General features: G+C 36.4%; 1 protein-coding gene and 1 non-coding gene across 2 annotated transcripts; one reads left to right on the top strand and one right to left on the bottom strand.

Moving 5' to 3' along the window:
• Window positions 1-6,204: 6,204 nt before the first annotated feature.
• On the bottom strand, window positions 6,205-7,824 carry LOC143641751 (endogenous retrovirus group K member 5 Gag polyprotein-like). The gene has a single exon (XM_077109536.1). The coding sequence runs from the start codon at window positions 7,822-7,824 to the stop codon at window positions 6,205-6,207; it is 1,620 nt and encodes a 539-aa protein (XP_076965651.1).
• Window positions 7,825-16,176: 8,352 nt separating this feature from the next.
• On the top strand, window positions 16,177-16,283 carry LOC143400612 (U6 spliceosomal RNA). Its single transcript, XR_013091512.1, has one exon. It is a non-coding gene; the product is annotated as a U6 spliceosomal RNA (small nuclear RNA).
• Window positions 16,284-20,269: the final 3,986 nt, after the last annotated feature.

Genomic DNA, 20,269 nt, shown 5'->3' with positions numbered 1-20,269 from the left:
AATAAAACATGTCACCAATTTACATCCTTCAGATTTTCCCAAGATTTACTATTTTTCCCAAGATATGTTATTTCCTTATTAACTAATGCCAAACTACGTAACTAGACTCTAAGTCTTTAGCCAATCATTAACCTAAAGTACATTTGTACTTTATTTCTAATTTAAAATTCCCATCTAAAAAAGTCCCTTTAAATCTTATATTTAAAATATCCTAAAGTTTATGAATCATCCTTAAAACATATCAGAAACCTATACAACTAAAGACTTAAGAATTTCTAAACTTAAGAATCTAAATAAAATAATATTTTTAACATTATTTTAAAACTGTGTCTTATAAACCTATTTTAATTGATTCCTAAATTTATTTTCATAAAACTGGTTGAGCTGCTTTCTCGAAGAGTTTCTTTGTTTCTCAGTCAAGGTACACTAGTTCTCAAAGAGTTTGTTTCTCAGTCAAGGTGCACTAGTTCTCAAAGAATTTGTTTTTCAGAGGATGATTGTTGTCCATTATTAGGTTTGTCCACAATGTACTGAGATAGAAGAATAGCCTTTTACTTTGTCCTTGATATGCTGAGGGGTGGGTAGAACGGCCTCCAAGGCTTGAACTACCTGTTCTGTTCTAGCCATCTGAAATTTAATTTGTTTGGCATTTAACATACTCATGCCTCCTGTGAGAAACATAAGCATGAAAATGCAAAGTCCCAATTACATAAAAAAGGGTCTCATGGTTTCGGTTACCCACCAACCAGTGTGGCTTTGCCAGCATTCATCCTCACTGTGACCCTGTCAAGACAGTGGGAGAGCGGCTTTGCCAACACTTTTTCTCACTGTGACCCTGTCAAGACAGTGAGTGGGGGATCGCCTCCACCAATTCCCCCTTTTTTATTTTTTAAATGAAGTAATTTTAGTTCCAGATGGGCTGAACGAATTTCACGACTCAGCAATCTGAACAGGACTGGAAGGACAAAAATAAGGACAAGAATAATTAAAATACTTAAACCACTATTAATTAAAATAGAAAATAAAGTTTTGCTGGAGACTAAAGAGTTTAATTTGGAAACAAAAGTGTCAGCTAATTCTGGAATGGTTGTTTCTGAAATATGTGCCTGGCTAATGTCTTTAATTTTTTCCTGTAATTTATCTATATCTAGAGTTAAGTTAGTGTTTTTCCATAATCCTCGTAAATGACATTGTATCTGAGACCATGTTTTTTCAGAATAGTTATATGTGTGAGGAGTAACACAAATCCATTTATATTGAGAATGACATCTAGTTGTCATTCGAGTTTTTATGTTTTGAATTTGATTACCAATGTAAAGGACAGCCTCTTCTAAAGCATTAACTCTAGCTTCTAACTTTGTATTTATATGTTCCTGAATCATAAGTGCAGTAGAAATATTTTTTGACAACTGATTTACATGATGAGCAGTATGAACTTCTTTAACTAATGCAGTGGTGGAAGCAACTATGGACCCTATTATACCAATTAATGCTGAAATTCCTAAAATTAAGGTAGCTACAAAACGTTTAGGTCTAATTAAGGCTTGATTAACTGAATCTAATGCTTGTAACCCAGGATCATCATACCAAACAGAATCTAATTTAACAGGCAACATAACATAAGAAGGTTTATGTACAATTAAAATATGATTAGATGCTGATATGCTAGGATCAATACAATTTGTTAATGTACAACCTTCACAAACAACATCATAAGTTTCATCCTCTAATTTTGAAATCTTTAGTGTTCCTTGATTTTTAAGTAATATTGCATAAGGGGATCCTACACAAGCTGTAACAAAATGACTTTCATGTACTAAAGAAGGCCTAATCATATGTATTATGTCTAAAGAAGCCAATAATCTGTAAAGTTCTGTATAAACCTGATAATGTTGTTTAATTTTAGTAAAATATAAAGGGGCAACCCATCCAGCTGAGAACCATTCATTCATGGGTTCAAGTGGAACGCTCCTAATAATTCGTATTCGAGGAGTATTCCATGAAGGTGACGATAAAATTTTAGGAGCCTCATATTCAGATTCAGAAATAGAAAAATCATATATTGGAAAAGAAGAATTTTTTGGAAAGATTTTAAATCCTCTTTCAATAAACATACATGTATGCCACATTGGAAATCCAAATTGTCTATCTATTTTTACCCATGAATGATCAAGATGGGACTCAGCTTTTTTACAATCTTGAAACATAGAAGGAGGCTTTTCTGAAGGCAAATTTTCTTTAAAATCAGGAAAATCTAAAGCTAAAATAGAAAGCATCCAAAGATCCTTTATATCATTTTCCTCATTTGGAGAATTTGTCATAAAAGTTCTATAATTAAGTGGTATGCAGCCCACAATTGGAATAATATTATAACTAAAACACAGAGGAGGTAAATGACTATGACCCTTAAAACTAAAATTATGAGTTGATATAGGAGTAATAAAAGAATTAGATTTACCCCCCAGGAGATTAGTATTATTGGTAAATACCTTAATATCTCCTTTTCCCCAAGTAGTGAGATGAAATAAAGGTGGATCAGGATAATATGCCCAATAATATTCAGAAGACACATTGGTTACCTGACAGGCAAGAATAGCTAGCATAGCAACAAACATTTTCTCAGGAGTGCAGAGGTTTGACTGAGTAGAAATAAGTTCTCGAGCTTGATGAGTCAATTGTTTTAATTGTCCCCAAGTTGGTAATTCTGCAAATCTTGTAGAAGATGATCGTCTGAATAAGGATTGAGGGTCATCAAAGCTCATTCGAGAGAAAGATGGAATCAAGGTAGTCATCAAATCTTCCTCAGGCACCGTGGTCAATGGTGAGGCGTGTCGGAGACTCGGAGGGCACGATCTGTTCCGCTTTCTGGTCCGGAGGCTGGACATAGGGTCGAATCAGTCTGTCAGGAATCCAAATGGGGGAATCTGCGTCCTGTGGGAAGACACAAGCATATCCTCGCCCACAAGTTAGTAATACATCAGGTCCTTTCCATTTACCTGTCAAAAGATCTTTCCATTTTACCAAGGGTTTTGCTGATATTTTTTCACTTTCCCAATGTCTTAACATGGGAGTCACTCCTTTATAATCACAATTAAGATGATTAATCACAAACAAAGCATGTTGTAAAACATGATAAGGAGAACTATATTTATATTCTCCTTCTTGAAGTTTAGTAATTTGAGCTTTCAATGTTTGATGAGCTCTCTCAACTATAGCTTGTCCTTGAGGATTATAAGGAATTCCTGTAGAATGAGAAATTTTAAACATATCACAAAATTTTTTAAAAGCATTTGAAGTGTAAGCTGGTGCATTATCTGTTTTTAATGCTTTAGGCATTCCCAAATATGAGAAACAAATAAACAAGTGTTGCACTACGTCTTTATATGCTTCCCCAGTTCTTGCTGAGGCAATAATCACATGAGAAAAAGTATCAACAACAACATGAACATAACTTAATTTTCCAAATGAAGGAATATGAGTAACATCCATTTGCCATAAATCATTAGGTCTTAAACCACGAGGATTAACTCCCATGGGTAAAGTTGGCAATAATGATGGACAGGTTTGACAATTTTTGACAATAGTTCTAGCTGATTCCCTAGGGATATGAAATTGCTGTCGAAGGGCAGAAGCATTTTGATGATGTAAAGCATGACTAGCTGTAGCCTCCTGAACAGTAAGAATTTGGGGTCTGGTTAATGAATCTGCCAATGTATTGCCTTGTGACAATTTTCCTGGTAAGTTAGAATGTCCTCGAATATGTCCTATAAAATAAGGATGTTGTCTACCTAAAATTAACTTCTGTAAAGAATTTAAATGATGAAAAATTGTAGTCTTATGTTGAGGAAGAGAAGCTGTCTCTATATGAGGAAAAATTTTTACAATATACTGAGAATCAGTATATAAGTTAAACATTTGATCTTTTAATTGGGTAAAAGCCATAATTACAGCTATGATTTCTGCCCTCTGAGCAGAGGTTTCCTCTGTCTGTTGAACATAGGTTTTATCATTAATAACTAAAGATGCTCGTCCATTTGAGGAGCCATCAGTGAAAACTAAAGCTGCTGGTTGAGGTAAAGGTTCAGAAGAAAACAATTTTGGAAAAATAACAGGGTTATTCTTAACTAAATATAACAAAGGGTGAGATGGCAAATGAAATTTAATATGACCATAATATCCCTGTAAAGCTATTTGCCAATCTTCAGAATGTTCCATAAGTGTATTTAATTGATCTCTGGAATAAGGAATCACCAAACTATCCATTTCTTTCCCAAATAACTCTCTACTTCTATGTCTTCCTTTTATTATTAATAAAGCAATCACAGTAGGGTATGAGCAAATAACCTTTTTAGAAGTAACCGGCATATGAATCCATTCTAAAGGGCCTGACTGCCATAATACTCCTGTGGGTGTATGAGGAGTAGGTAAAATAAGAAAATCCCAAGTTTGAGTATAATCAACTCTTTGTAATTGTTGTTTATTAATAGCTTCTTCTACCTTATTTAAAGCCAATTTAGCTTCTTCTGTCAAAATACGAGAAGAACGTGGGTTAGAGTCTCCTTTCAAAATATCAAATAAGGGTTTAAGATCTGCAGTAGTAAGTTTCAAAAAAGGACGAATCCAATTAATATCTCCTAAAAGTTTTTGAAAATCATTTAAAGTTTGTAAATGATCAATCCGTAATTTCAAATTTTGATGGGAAACAGTTTGAGTATTTATAATTCTACCCAAATAATTGTAAGGAGGTGATTGCTGAATTTTATCTGGGGCAATGATTAAACCAAAATTTTGTAAAGACTGTGTCAGCATTAATAATATATGATGAAGCAATTGGACATCTTTATGAGCAATTAATATATCATCCATATAATGAATGATATAAGCATCTTTATATTTATCTCTTATTGGTTGTATTGCTATTGCAACATATTTTTGACAAAGAGTAGGACTATTTTTCATACCTTGAGGCAACACCTTCCATTGGAAACGTTGATATGGCTGTTTTAAATTCACAGAGGGAAGGCTGAAAGCAAATCTTTTGCGATCATCAGGATGTAATGGAATAGTAAAAAAGCAATCTTGTAAGTCTATTACCATAACATGAAATCCTTTAGGGACAGCTACTGGAGATGGGAGTCCTGGTTGTAAGGAACCCATATCCTCCATGGTAGCATTTATAGCTCTTAAATCTTGTAATAATCTCCATTTACCTGATTTTTTTTTAATAACAAATATAGGAGTGTTCCATGGACTATTAGAAGGTTCTATGTGTTTTAAATTAAGTTGTTCCTTAACCAACAAGTCTGCAGCCTGTAATTTTTCTGTTGTTAAGGGCCATTGTTCTATCCATACAGGCTCATCATTTTTCCAAGTCATTTTATCTGCTGTTTCAACAATGGCCCCAATTAAAAATCCTGTTGAGCTTCTTCTACAAGAGCAGTACAGAGAGAAACTCCCATTTTAAACATTATATCTCGGCCCCATAAAGTAAAAGGAAGAGAAGGAATAACATATGGCTGAAAAGTTCCTGAATTTTTGTCATCAAAAATTTAAGTATTTGAGTGCTTTTTGCTACATTAGTAGCAGTTCCAAGTCCCATAAGTGTTGAGGGAGTTACTGTTGTAGGCCAGGTTGAAGGCCAATCTTTTCCAGCTATACAAGTCACATCTGCTCCTGTATCTAATAAACCATCAATTATTTTTCCCTGAATCTCTAATTTTTTCATAGGACGAGAATTTTGAATTTTTTGAACCCAAAATGCCATATCACTAGAGCCAAATCCTTTTGTTTGTCTTTGTTCATTTGAAATAGTTCGGTTTCCGATAGATAAATAGGGGAGTAGCAAAATTTGAGCAATTTTTTGCCCTTTATGAATAATCAAAGTCTTCCGAGATGGAGGTTCTATTAAAATCTTAATTTCTCCAGTAAAATCAGAATCAACAACTCCAGGAATAACTTTGATTCCCTGTAGGGAAGCAGAGCTTCTTCCTAGAATAAGACCAAAAGTTCCTTTAGGTAAAGGTCCATAAATTTTAGTAGGTATAGCTAGAACAGAAGAGTCTGAGGGAATAACTACTGATTCTGAAGATGCCAAATCTAATCCTGCTGAATCTGGTGTGGCTCTTAATAAAGCCCTTATAGTATATTCTGTTGAAAAAGATTGTTGATGTCCTCTATTATTTAAGGGGCCCGAGGAGGGCCCCATTACCAGTTTTCCGGCAATGGATTGGCAGTGATTTGTGGAAATTTTTGAGGCATTGGTCCACCTATTAAAAGTGTCCCATCTTTATGAAATTTAGAGTGACAGTCCTTTGCCCAGTGAAAACCCTTATTGCAACGTGGGCATAAAGTTTTGGGTCTAGATATCTGATTAGAAACTATGTTTTCTTTATTTTGAAAATTTTTATTAGGACAAACTTTACTAAAATGACCTGTCTGTCCACAAGAAAAACAGCTTTGATTTCCTTTATTTTGTTCTCTGTTTTGAAGTCTTTTAAGAAACTGAGCATTTGTTTGTCCTTGTAATGCTGCAGCTATGGCTACACCTTGCAAATATGAGGGTGATACATCAGCACAAACCTTAACAAAATCAGATAAATTTCCTGTCTTTCTAATAGGTCTTAGGAGTGTCTGACATGTAGTATTTGCATTTTCAAAAGCTAATTGTTTAATTATAATTTGTGCAGCTTCATTATTTGTTATAATTTTTTCCACTGATTCTTTTAATCGAGACAAAAATTCCTCAAAAGGTTCTTCAGGCTTTTGTTTTATAGTACTTAAGCCAGAAGTTTTAACTCCTTTATTTTCCAATTGTCTCCAAGCATTAACTGCTAAATCTGAGCACTGGATCAAGGCAGGATGAGGAAGATGTAATTGATCACTTGGCTGAGCCCAATCATTTTCTCCCATTAACATATCAAGAGTGACTTCACTATTTATAGATTTATTATATCGAGAGCGTTCTTTAGCTCTATCTTCATAATCTGTTTTCCATAGTAAGAATGTTCCTCCAGGGAGACAAGATTTTGCAGTAGCAAACCAATCATATGGAGTCATCCATCTAGTGGCAATAATTTCTACTATCTGTAAAGTATAAGGAGAAGTGGGCCCATAATCATGAACAGACTGTTTTAATTCTTTTAAAAGTTTTAAAGGAAGGGGCTCCCATTGAGGCATATAATTCTCATCATTTGAATCAAAAGTGATAGGGAGAGTAAAACTTAAATCTCCAGATTGTAGAGCCTCTTTCATAGCTCCTTTAAATCCTACATTCCGTGGAGGAGGTGGTAAAGTATTTTTCATTTTGGAACCCAATTTATTTTTGGTAGAAGATCCGCAAGAATGTGTACTTATGGGGGCAAAGAATTCTTCATTATGATATTCAGTAGCTGCTTCTTCTAAATTATCTTTATTTTGTAAACAAGACTGATCCTTCTCCTCATCTTTTTTTAGGACATAAGTTTCACTTCTAGAGTCCTTCCTTAGGGGAGTTTCTTCAGTAGGGACAGTTAAGTTAATCTTATTTAAGATTTCAGCTTCTTGAGCTGGATCTAACATATCTTTTAAAAGATTCCATAATGCTATAGCATCTACAGGCATATTTTCTGGTCTATAATTAGAGTAATATGTTCTTAAAGCTTCTCCTATTTTTACCCATGTTTTTAGATCTAAGGTTCCCTCTTCTGGGAACCAAGGACAACATTCCTGAATAAAATGAAAAAACCTCTGTAATTGTGAAGTGGGAACCTGAACTCCTTTTTTTCTAAGCAAATGTTTAACAATATCAATGAATAATCCTCGTTCCTTGGATTCTGTATTTCCCATTTTTCTTTTACCTAATTACCCACTCTCACCTGTTCTGCCAACAGGGGGCTCGCGAAACCCACGGGTAATGGCCTATCCACTCCGAAAACAAGGGGGCAAATGCCGAGGGGGCTTACCTTCAGGTGCCGAGGGGATTACCTTCAGGTCCCTGGCTCGGGCGCCAATTGCCGGGGTCCAGCCCCAGCGGGGTCCAGGGAGTCCTGAAGGAGGAGTGGCGTCGGCGAAGTGATGAGACAGGAGTTGTTCCGTTTGAGCAATCTCCAGAGAGAGAGCTAAAGCAGCTTTCTCTGGGTCCCCTTTTTATTACAATTTTTCTCATCATTATAGATTCACAATACGTCATTGATTATATAATTTAAAACTTTGCCAAGACATGACATTTCCTTAACCATGATTGAGAGCACACCGATCTACATTCTTCCAGGATATGACCCCCAGCCATACAATCATCAAAGTACAGAATCATCAATAAAACATGTCACCAATTTACATCCTTCAGATTTTCCCAAGATTTACTATTTTTCCCAAGATATGTTATTTCCTTATTAACTAATGCCAAACTACGTAACTAGACTCTAAGTCTTTAGCCAATCATTAACCTAAAGTACATTTGTACTTTATTTCTAATTTAAAATTCCCATCTAAAAAAGTCCCTTTAAATCTTATATTTAAAATATCCTAAAGTTTATGAATCATCCTTAAAACATATCAGAAACCTATACAACTAAAGACTTAAGAATTTCTAAACTTAAGAATCTAAATAAAATAATATTTTTAACATTATTTTAAAACTGTGTCTTATAAACCTATTTTAATTGATTCCTAAATTTATTTTCATAAAACTGGTTGAGCTGCTTTCTCGAAGAGTTTCTTTGTTTCTCAGTCAAGGTACACTAGTTCTCAAAGAGTTTGTTTCTCAGTCAAGGTGCACTAGTTCTCAAAGAATTTGTTTTTCAGAGGATGATTGTTGTCCATTATTAGGTTTGTCCACAATGTACTGAGATAGAAGAATAGCCTTTTACTTTGTCCTTGATATGCTGAGGGGTGGGTAGAACGGCCTCCAAGGCTTGAACTACCTGTTCTGTTCTAGCCATCTGAAATTTAATTTGTTTGGCATTTAACATACTCATGCCTCCTGTGAGAAACATAAGCATGAAAATGCAAAGTCCCAATTACATAAAAAAGGGTCTCATGGTTTCGGTTACCCACCAACCAGTGTGGCTTTGCCAGCATTCATCCTCACTGTGACCCTGTCAAGACAGTGGGAGAGCGGCTTTGCCAACACTTTTTCTCACTGTGACCCTGTCAAGACAGTGAGTGGGGGATCGCCTCCACCAACTCAGTATATATTTTTAAATTTCTAAAGAATTAGAATATGCTGAGGTACACTAACATCAAAATTATATTAAATAAAACTTAATCTTTCTTTGATTCAGAAGACATTTTTGGGATCTGCCACAATGAGGTTTGTTATTAAACATTTTCCTAGTTGTCCATGTGTAGAAGACAGTAGTTTATGTACCAAGCTAATGCCATCCCCAACTTTCTATGATATCATTTTAACCTACAATAATGTCCCCATCAGAAACCTTTAATGATATTTACATAATAATTTACATATTTCTTGCCTGGAATTCAAGACTTAATGCTTCCACCCATCCCCTAAATAAACCCACTGCTCAATCAATTTTCTGTGGGTTTTAGAACATTTCACTGTAATAATTACTATCAGTATTGGGTGTGTGATATGCACCTGATGCTGTTCTAGGCATTTAATGCTATGGTCTTTATAGTGCTCACAATCATACAGTGTGGTTGCCTTCACTATCTAAATATGCAAAAGTTTAGGCTCAGTCATATAAATATACTTTGCTTCAGTTTTCACAGCTAGTAAACTGCAGAATTTAGAGCTGGAATTTGAACCCTTGACTATAGCCCATGTCACTTTCACCATATGATACTATGCCTTTCAGCTTTGCCAATTTGCATATATTGTCATTTATTTACGATATGGCCCTCCCCCAGGGGTGTACTGATAAATGTTTAATAACTGGTTTTCTCATTGTAGTTCTAAAATGAATATTGGTTGGCATTTTTATTTACATCAATGAGCATGTCAAACTTCACTGTTTATCAGTGAAGTGAGGGACTTTTTGCTGAATCAGATAATAATTTTCAACTGGTAGAAGAAAATTTCCTCAGTGCTTTGGTATCATTCACAATGTACATTTGTATGTATGTATGTATGTATTCATCTGTCTGTCTGTCTGTCTATCTATCTATCTATCTATCTCCCCTTGCTGTTCTGGTGCTAGGGATTCAACTTGGGGTCCTACACATGCCAGGCAAGTGCTCATCACTGAGCTATATCCCCAGCCCTGACCCATGTACTTTTAAGTTTAGGCTGTATTATTACTATTTTTACATTACTTTCTTAAGTCTTAATAGTCCTCAGTCAATAGAACATTTAATCAATCTCTGCCTTGTAGTGTCAACAGATTTTTGTTGTATAAATACTCCTACCATGAAGTCAAGGAGAGATGGGCAATAACACACTCTTATATAGTATTTCACCATAGAGAGTCAATAGTTAAAAATAATGTTAAGAATAGATAACAGTAAATTATGGTAGAAGAATTAGGAAGTGGTGAGTTCTGATTATTTGTTACCTTTTAAAATATAATTTATTTCTCTTTGAGTTTTAACAAATTAATTTTTAGTAGTCACCATCTTTAACAAATGGCTCACAACATTCCTGATGATGGAACAACCAGCTCTCTGGAGCACAAATTGGCTCTGGCACACTGCTATATTGTGCTTCCTCTCTACTGACCCCGATTCTACCCAATCTTCAGGGTCTAGCCATAACTCCAACTAGCTAGAATATGTACCCAGTACACCATCAGTTCTGGCTTTCCATAAATCCTTCAACCCTTTTAGCTGCGATCAGTCCTTAGTACCTATATTTTCACTCATTATGGTCTTTTGGTTTAATCAGTCTGCATCTTAGTCAGTGTTTTGCTGCTGATAATAAAAATATCTGAGACCAGGTAATTTATAAAGAATAGAAGATTATTTAGCTCATGGTTCTGGAGGCTGGGAAATCTGAGCGCATAGTGCTGGCACCTGGTGAGAGTGTTTTGCTGCTTATGGTAAGGATATCACATGGTCAGAAAGAGCAAATGGTAGCTCAGGTCATGGTAGCTCAGGTTTCCCTGTCTCTACTTATAAAGCCACTGTTGCAGTTTGGGATCCACTTCCATGATCTGTTTGATTGTAATTACTTTCCATTGGCTACACCTCCAAATCCCATCAACACATGAATTTGGGAATCAAACTTCTAACGTGAACTTTGGGGGACATAGCAATTGTCTCGTAACCTTTGTTCATTCACAATTTCTTTTCATCTCCTGTTGCACAGGTTGGTCTTCAACTCCTGAGCTTCAGGAATCCTCCCACCTCAGCCTCCTGAGTAGCTGGGACTCCAGTTGTGCCCAACCAGGCCTGTCTGCCTTTGGGCCTTCTGACCTCATCTTCACACGTTAGGTACTTAATATCATGCTGTTGATCTATTTGTTTTTTGGATAAATTTCTCATCTGTAGTTGTAAAATTTCATTTGTCTCCAGCTCATAAAGTTGAGCACAGAAATACCAATCTGTTTCTAGGAGAAGGAAGTTTATTGTGTTTGCATAGCTCAGACTCCACTGACTTGGGGGCTGCAAAACTTGCTCAGCATGACCTTGGTATAGGCTGTTCACATCTCCAGGCTCACTCTCTTTGAAAAGACCATCTTTGGCTCTCAGAGCCCTGGCAGCCCACATCCAAGCATCATTAATGTTCAGCATTACTTGCCTCCCCTGAGTCACCTCGTCCTTTCCTTATGCGGGAGCTCTGTCTACCTGTTGAATTTTGAATGAAAACCCAATGGACAGAAGCTCTGCCCTGAATTCTATATTTTGTTCCTTGCTGAGCTTCCATGAATATAAAATACCAGCACAAAGGGGAGAGTCAGCAGGTAGAGATCAACACTATCCATATTTAATGGAAAGGGAGTCGGAGTTCATAGATGGGAAAACTGAGTGAGAAGAAGGCCAAGTTCAATAACTTGCCCATGCTTACTGAGTGAGCTTCTAGCAAAAAAGGAATAAATATCTTATGAAAAACGTTCATGATTTGTGTCTTAAAATAGGACCATCATTTCAATGCCTAAATGGGGAAAAAAAAATGAACAAGAATGTGATTAAATAGCAATTGGCTATAAGGAAATTTTCCTCATTTTCAATGGAGGACAAAAGTGAGGACAGGGCCCAGAATCTGGAGTTCTCTGACTTGGTTGGCCCAGACTCCACTGTCCCCCATTCTCCTTCCTTGAAAGGAAGACACTGAAATGCCCCAATCTCTACTCTCCATTAGAAAGTCAAGGGCTGCAAGACAAAGGGGCTCGGAGCCTGAAGCTCTGTCTCTCCCTACCTGTCCCCAAGTGTTCTGGCACATGGCTCCCACAGAGGCCCTAGGTAATTCTCTTCCGGTCACAGCAAGCCCCAGTGCAATTTCTTCCTTTGCACCAGTGTCTTTGGATGTCTTACTGAGCAAAGTCCTCCTGTGGCAACACGATCAGTAGCAGTAACCTCACTCACAGCATCTGCAGCTCTGAATGGCTTGTGTTTCTAAAAACCCTCTTTGGGGCCCCCAGGATCTTTCTGTGTCTCTCATTTTCTTCAACCGGTGCCGGGTCTCTCTGTAGCTGGGCAACCATCAACACTCTTTCAGCTTCAAAAATATAAATGCATACGTTCTTAAAATAACGAAATCAACAGGGCCGGGTGTGTAGCTCATTGGTAGAGTACTTACCTGGCAAGTGTGAAGCCCTGGGTTCAATCTTCAAAACGGCCAAGAAAAAACCAACAGAAAACAAAAAAACCAACAGAGAACAACTACATCAACAAATAAAGCATGGAGTTCTCCTGTGTGCCTATTTCTATTCACACATACTTCTTTTGCACAGGATAGAGAAGCACCAATGAATATCCCAACTCAGAAGAATCTAGCAATCTAGCAAGTTCTAAACCTACCTTCAATGAAACTGTGGGCTGCATTCTTGTTCTCACACCTGCTTGCTGTGGTTGAAACATTCATTGAACCACCCACCTTATGTTCACTGAGCACTGACTATGTACCTGGCACCATGGCATCAGGAATTGGATCCAGAACTCCTGTGCAAGGTGCTCATTGTCAAACAGTAATAACAATAATGGCAATTACTATGGAATGTTTAGGATGTGCCATTTCTCAATAGCACGAGGTAAAACTATTACTCTCCTGATTTACAGATGAGAAAACCAAGGCACAGAGAGGTCGAGTTCTCATGTCCAAACATGTGAATGAACGATTACTGTTTCATGTAGTTGCCCCAGGATGCAGGGAAATTGCTTGTGCAAAGCAGGCACTCAAGAGCAGTGCGATTCAAACCTGAGTCAAATCTAACCTGCCTTATACATTCACATCCTGATCCCTAATTCCAGGGTTTTCCAGGGATAATTTAATTTTAAAAAGAATGACTACTTGCTTTAAAGAGAAACTCACTATTGAAAGGCAGGACCAATACAAACAAAGCATTCATTTCAAATGGAAAAAATGTTCAGTTTTAGGGTTAGCCCTTAATTTACACGTGTTTTCTAGTGCTTCTGGCAAAACCTCAGCTGCATTCCTGGAGAAATGGTCTTTATATTGGACAGGGCCAGGAAGATCTGTGATTGCTTAGGAATTCTCAGGGAATCTCTTCAAAATCGAGAAGAGACACACAGAGTCAATTTCCTCCCCCTGGAAAAAGGTGTGAAGCACAGAAGGGAGATCTTGACACAGCAAAGCTGCTCCTGCCCTGTGGTATCTGCTGAACTCCCCCTCCACTGAGCTCGCTCTGGTGGCCTAATGAATGGGAAGTGACACCAGGTTTCTTTTTGATCTTTTGAGAACTGAAAGGACATTGGAACCTAAATCATATGACCTACAGTTTGAGACGCTTAATGAATACACGCTCAGGCTATGGTCACACGATACCAGATCTCCCATCAGCTCTATAAATTTAGAGAAGAAGAAGAGAAAAATCAATACAGTGCACCCCTGCTCCAGGTTTCATGGGATTAAAAGAAGTCCTGAGACTGACATGTTTAGCTATTAGTTTTGTTGTCCTGTAGAGGCCGCCCCGGGGTTGGTTGCCTTCTGTTGAACTCTGTTTTGGTGATCAGCTAAGAATACTGCTGTGGAGAGAGCTGAACCCTCTCTGTCTCCACACCAGTTTGGGGCATGACAGAAGTTTTCCTATTAGCAAGAACAGAGGACGATGCCAAAAGGAAGCGGCCTAACGAGCTACTGACAGTGATTCTACACTTCATCTCTACAAGAAAAAGCTCAGACGCCACTGTGTTTTTGCAAAGCAGTAATTCTTTGTTGATGTCTTCCTAACCATAGTTTTCCTACCCATGAAGAAATAGTTACAGTTAATCTCCTTCAATGATAAAAAGCATTTAATAAAAAAATATCTTGTTTGATGCTAAGAGATTTTGGGGTGAGGGGGCTTTGTCCATCTGTTCCAACTCAGGTATGAACCATCATCCAGTTTGGATTCTCAAAGTGCTTTTTATAGCCTCTTCCAGATCATGAGGCCTGTTCACATATATTATGCTGTTTTATTTTGGAAACAACTTAGTGAGGTGCTTATGTTTCTTTGTTTTAAGATAACACCCAATGCTCAAAGGCTAGGTGTTTTATTTTAGCCTCTTAATTGTAAAAACTAGAACTGGAATTCATTTTTTTCTGTGCAGTGTGTATAGATACACAAACATGTTTTCTGTATCATACATTTCAGTTTTTATTATACTATAGAATTGGATTTGTTTTATTGCTTAGGATGTTTTTTTTTCTTCTCTGAAGATTTCCTTATGTACATGTGACCTCTTCAACAAGATTTAAAACTCTCTGGGGGTAGGAATCATGTCCCACGTAGGAATGACAAAGCAGTGACACCTATGGTGTGGGGAATGGAACAAGATCCTGAGCCCAGAGGCTGAGGTTTAGACTTGATGACATCACAAACCGGTTCTGTGACAAAAGGCAAGTTGCTCACCCTGTCTGTGCCTGTGACTACCAACACTCTAGGGACAATGATGAAAGTCCATTGAGACAATACAACACTTAATAAACACACAATATATTAAGTAAATAATCCTAAGAAGTGGAAACTCGATAAGCACATAAGAAGTATCATTTGTTAACACTGTGTGTGTGTGGCGGGGTGGCGGGGGGGACTGGGAGAACCCAGAGGTGCTCCACCACTGAGCTACATTTCCAGCCCTTTTTAAATTGTTAGAAATTTGATACAAGGTCTCACTAAGATGCTCAGCCTGGTCTTGAACTTGTGATCCTCCTGCCTCAGCCTCCCAAATTGCTGGGATTACAGGTATGTGGCTCCAGGCCCAGCAACATTTTTTCACTCCAGCAAATTTAAAACATATTCAGAAGTCGGGGTGATAGTATAACGAGCCATCCATACTTGTCACCTAGCTTCAACAAAGATTGTCAGGGCTCAACCTATTTTACTTTACCCCTATCCATTCCCAGTCACCCCTTGTTACTTGGAAGCAAATCTGAGACACATCTACATTCATTTCCTACAGCTGCCCTAACAAACTACCACAGATTGGTTTGCTTACCACCACAGAAATTTATTTTCCCCTGAGCATGTGTGAGAACCTGGGTTTGATACTGAGCACCCCCCCACCCACCCAATCTTCCTAATTCTAAAAATTAAACTTGAAAAATTCTGACTGCTTTTTTCAGCACTAAGGAAAAGTCTTCCAAAGCTCACTCTGACCTTTGTGTGCTGGTTTTCCTTCCCTTTAGAGCAGTACAACTTTCGTATTCACATGCCTTCCCCGTGTCTCTGTGCTGTGTCTTCTCTTCTTTTAGGACAGCAATGGTATTGGATTAAAGACCATCCTACTCTAGTATGACCTCATCTTAACTAATTGCATCTGTAATGACCTTAAATAAAAACACATTCTAAGGATTCAAAAGAATGTGAATTTGAGGGAGATCCCATTCAGAGCTGGAAATATGTCTCTATGTTCATCTAAAAGATAAAGACTATTACAATAAAAAACAATACAATGTTAACATCTCTATAAAATATGAATAATAAGTCCTTGATATCGTCAGACATCTTGTCAGATATTTTCCAAGTTTTCCTGAAAACTTTTCTGTCCGCATTATTTAATATATGTCCTAAAGATCTTTTAATCTATATCACGTTGAGTTTTGTTTCTTTTCTTGCAATTTTTAAAAACTGAATAAACGTGCTCGCTTCGGCAGCACATATACTAAAATTGGAACGACACAGAGAAGATTAGCATGGCCCCTGCGCAAGGATGACACGCAAATTCGTGAAGCGTTCCATATTTTTAAAGATATTGTGTCCATCTACAACTAAAAAATAAATATTAAAAAAAAAACTGAATGAACTAGATTTTTCATCTTACAGTTTCCAATTTGAATTTTGCTGTTTGATTTTAAGTGATGTCCTCTCCAGGTGATCAATGGGATTTTAAAAAAATCATATGAACTCATGGATTTAATAATATTTGTTGTACTCTAATCCATTTGCAATATCAACCTGTTAATACTCAAATAGTCCTGTCTTTAGCCAACTGGGTCCTCAAGTTGAATCCTGAGGGGTTTCATTGTTGTTTTTGTTTGTTTCTGGCACAATTCCAATAAATCTTTTGTACCTTCCTTGATTTCTGGCATAACAAAATGTTTAGGCTTATCTTATACATTTCCTGCCCCAAATCTGGACTCTGCCATATCTTTAAGAAACTCTGGTTTCTTTTAGTGAGAAGATATTTAGGAACCATAATCTAGGCAGTAGGTGTGCTCAGTATACTGCGTAAGTCACTGCTTTCAGTCTTTGTCAATAGAAGTCAGGATGTCTTTTTTTTTTTTTTTAATTGGGGATTGGACTCTGGCATGCTCTACCATGGAGCTGCATTCTAGCTCTTTTATTTTGAGACAGGGTCTTGCTCAGTTGTTCAGACTGCTCTGTAACTTGGGATCCTCATGCCTTAGCCTCCTGAATCACTGGGATTATAGGCATGCACCATCCAGGCTACAGCTAGGAATTTTTATTTAAGATAAAATAGATTGTACTGATAACTTCAAATTAAAATTTAGAACAACGGACCTTTAAAAACCAATTTTACATCAGTATTTCCTTTCTTCTAAGCCAAAAATCTGTCTTCTCCATGACAACAACAAAATTACTCAACTGTTTTTTTCTCCCATAATATGTACACAGTAGCCTCAGAAAATCTTTACCAACACCACAGCAATCAATAATTTGATTGAAGAAAAGAGTTTAAGATATTTTTACAGTTGCTTTGTCATTAGGATATGTTTTGTTAGAAACAAACAGCCAAATTGCTGTGTTTAAAAATAAATTTTGAAGGTATCTTCTCTGTTATTTTCCCACCAACTAGATACACATCTAGGTTCATTTAATTCTGTTTTGTGTTTTTACTTTCAGATTTAGTAAATTTTCATTTTGTTTTATAATTATATGAAATATTTATTTGGTTTAAAAATGAAAATCTGCAAAGCAAGACATATTCAATGAAGTAAATTTCTGTCTTTGTTTTCTTTATCCTTATCCTATCTTCTTTCCTGTAGGTAATATTTTTCCTTTCTTTTTTAATGGCTTATATATCTTTTAAATAATATGAGCAATTTAATATAAATTATCATTCTCCTTTTTTGCATAAACAATAAGTCTTTTTATATGTATATAGGTTTTTTCCCATTCTTTCCTTTTTTAATTTATATGACAGTGGAATGCATTACAATTCTTATTACACATATAGAGCATAATTTTTTATATCTCTGGTTGTATACAAAGTATTTCACACCAATTCGTGTCTTCATACATGTACTTTGTATAGTAATGTTCATCACATTCCACCATCATTTCTAACCCCATGCCCCTTCCTTTCCCCTCCAACCCCTCTGCCCTATCTAGAGTTCATCTGTTTCTCCCATGCTTCCTGTCCCTATCCCACTATGAATCATCCTCCTTATATCAGAGAAAACATTCAGCATTTGTTTTTTTGGGATTGACTAACTTCACTTAGCATTATCTTCTCTAACTCCATCCATTTACCTGCAAATGCCAGTATTTTATTCTCTTTTATTGCTGAGTAATATTCCATTGTGTATATATGCCACTTTTTTTTTTATCCATTCATCAATTGAAGGACATCTAGGTTGGTTCTACAATTTAGCTATTGTGAATTGTGCTACTATAAACATTGATGTGGCTGTGTCCCTGTAGTATGCTGTTTTTAAGTCCTTTGGGTATAGACCAAGGAGAGGGATAGCTGGGTCAAATGGTGGTTCAATTCCCAATTTTCCAAGAAATCTCCATACTGCTTTCCATATTGGCTGTACCAATTTGCAGTCCCAAACACTTATTGTTGTTTGTCTTCATAATAGCTGCCATTCTGACTGGAGTGAGATTTGCATTTCTCTAATTGCTAGCGATGATGAACTTTTTTCATATATTTGTTGATTGATTGTATATCATCTTCTGAGAAGTGTCTGTTCAGGTCCTTGGCCCATTTATTGATCAGGTTATTTGTTTTTTTTTTGGTGCTTAGCTTTTTGATTTTTTTATATACCCTATTTTCTATTGATTTCCCATTCAAAGTGGTGTTAAAATCAGATAGTGCCTTGTTCATTCCTATGTACTCCCAACTTCTAAAGTAAAATCCTTTTACTACAAGGGCATACCTAAAATAAGTGAGTTTATTCTACATTTCATACATAGTCTCTGTTTTCCCTCCACAGTTGTGAAATACACATTATTTATGTTGTCAGAGCCTATGTGCTGTACTTTCTTTTTCTTTAGCCTCCATTTAGTTTTTGTCCAATTCTTATGTCAATGCATCTCCATATATTTAGCAGATACTTTAGAAAATGTTTAATGGAACAATAGTCCCTGAATTCTTGCATGTTTAGAATTTTATTTGTGTTGCCTTTGTACTTAAATGTCAGTTTAACTGAATAAAATCCACGATTGGATATAAAATCATTACCTTTCTCTTCTTGAGTTGCCTAAATACGTTGCCTAGTTACTTTCTGGTGAACAGCATTATTGTCAAAAACTCAGATGATATTTTGATTTTTCTTTCCCTTATAAGTGACCTGGTTCTTTTGCCTAGATGCTAAAGATATTTTTCTTTTTAAAATTCCAATTTCACTAGACTATGTTTTGATTTTGGTCATTCTGGGCCAATATTCCTAGGAAGGTAGTGTGGTGTGTTATCTCAATATGTATCTCAATATGTTGCAGGTTCAGGGAAGCAAGCCTGTCTTCCTCCCTCCCTCTGTCCCGCCTTCCTTCCCTCCTTTCCTTCCTACCTTTCTTCCTTCCTTCCTCTCTTTCTTTCTTTCTTTCTCTCTCTCTCTCTTTTTTTTTTTTTTTGTGATGCTGGGGATCAAATCAAGCATCTCACACAAGCTTGACAAGTGCTCTACCATTGAGCTAATTCTCCAGAATGTGTATATGTGAGTGTGTTTAATTTTACCTTTTATTGAATTGTAGTTTTTGTTCCATTGTTAAGGTTTTATTCAAAATTTATACAAATCTTGGATTGCTTTTATCTGTTTTTTTGATTTGGAAATTTTCTCAAACTTCTTTTAGCACTTTCTTCATTTCTTTTTGAAAATTTTTTCTGGTTTTCATTTTCTATTTTTTCTAAAGGGATGCTTTTTTTTAAGTTTAGACTTATTTTCTGATGTAAAATATTATTTTGTTTCTAAGCACTATCACTTCCTTTAAAAATATTTCTTGGACTTGGGTATAGCTCAGTTGGTAGAGTGCTTGCCTTGCATGTACAAGGCCCTGGGTTCAATCCCCAGCAACACACACACACACACACACACACACAAATTCTTTCTCAAATCACCTAGTTTATAATTCTGACTTAAGTTGTTATTTTATATATTCTATTACATTTCTTTTGGCTTTTAAAATAGTAAGTTGTAGTTTTGTTCATTTTTAAAAAGAGAAATAATTTTTCTTGTCTTTTGTATAAGATGTAAGGGGAGAATTGGCCAGCATATTATTTTTAAAATCGTGGCTTTGGAGTGTCCCCTGTGTTGTTTCTGTGAAATGATAAAACAAAACAACAAAACAACTGGGCATGGTAGCACATGCCTGTAATCCCAGTAGCTCAGGAGGCTAACACAGGAGGATTTTGAATTTGAAGCCAGCCTCAGCAACTAAATTGTCCTAAGCAATTTAGAAAGATCTTGTCCAAAAATAAAATTTAAAAAGGGCTGAGGGTGTGGCTCAGAGGTTAAGTGCCCCTGGTACCAACAGAAAACAAAAAACAA

Source organism: Callospermophilus lateralis, chromosome 5 (genome assembly GCF_048772815.1).
Source record: "Callospermophilus lateralis isolate mCalLat2 chromosome 5, mCalLat2.hap1, whole genome shotgun sequence".
NCBI classification, from domain to species: domain Eukaryota; kingdom Metazoa; phylum Chordata; class Mammalia; order Rodentia; family Sciuridae; genus Callospermophilus; species Callospermophilus lateralis.
This window is presented reverse-complemented; position numbering and strand designations above follow the sequence as displayed.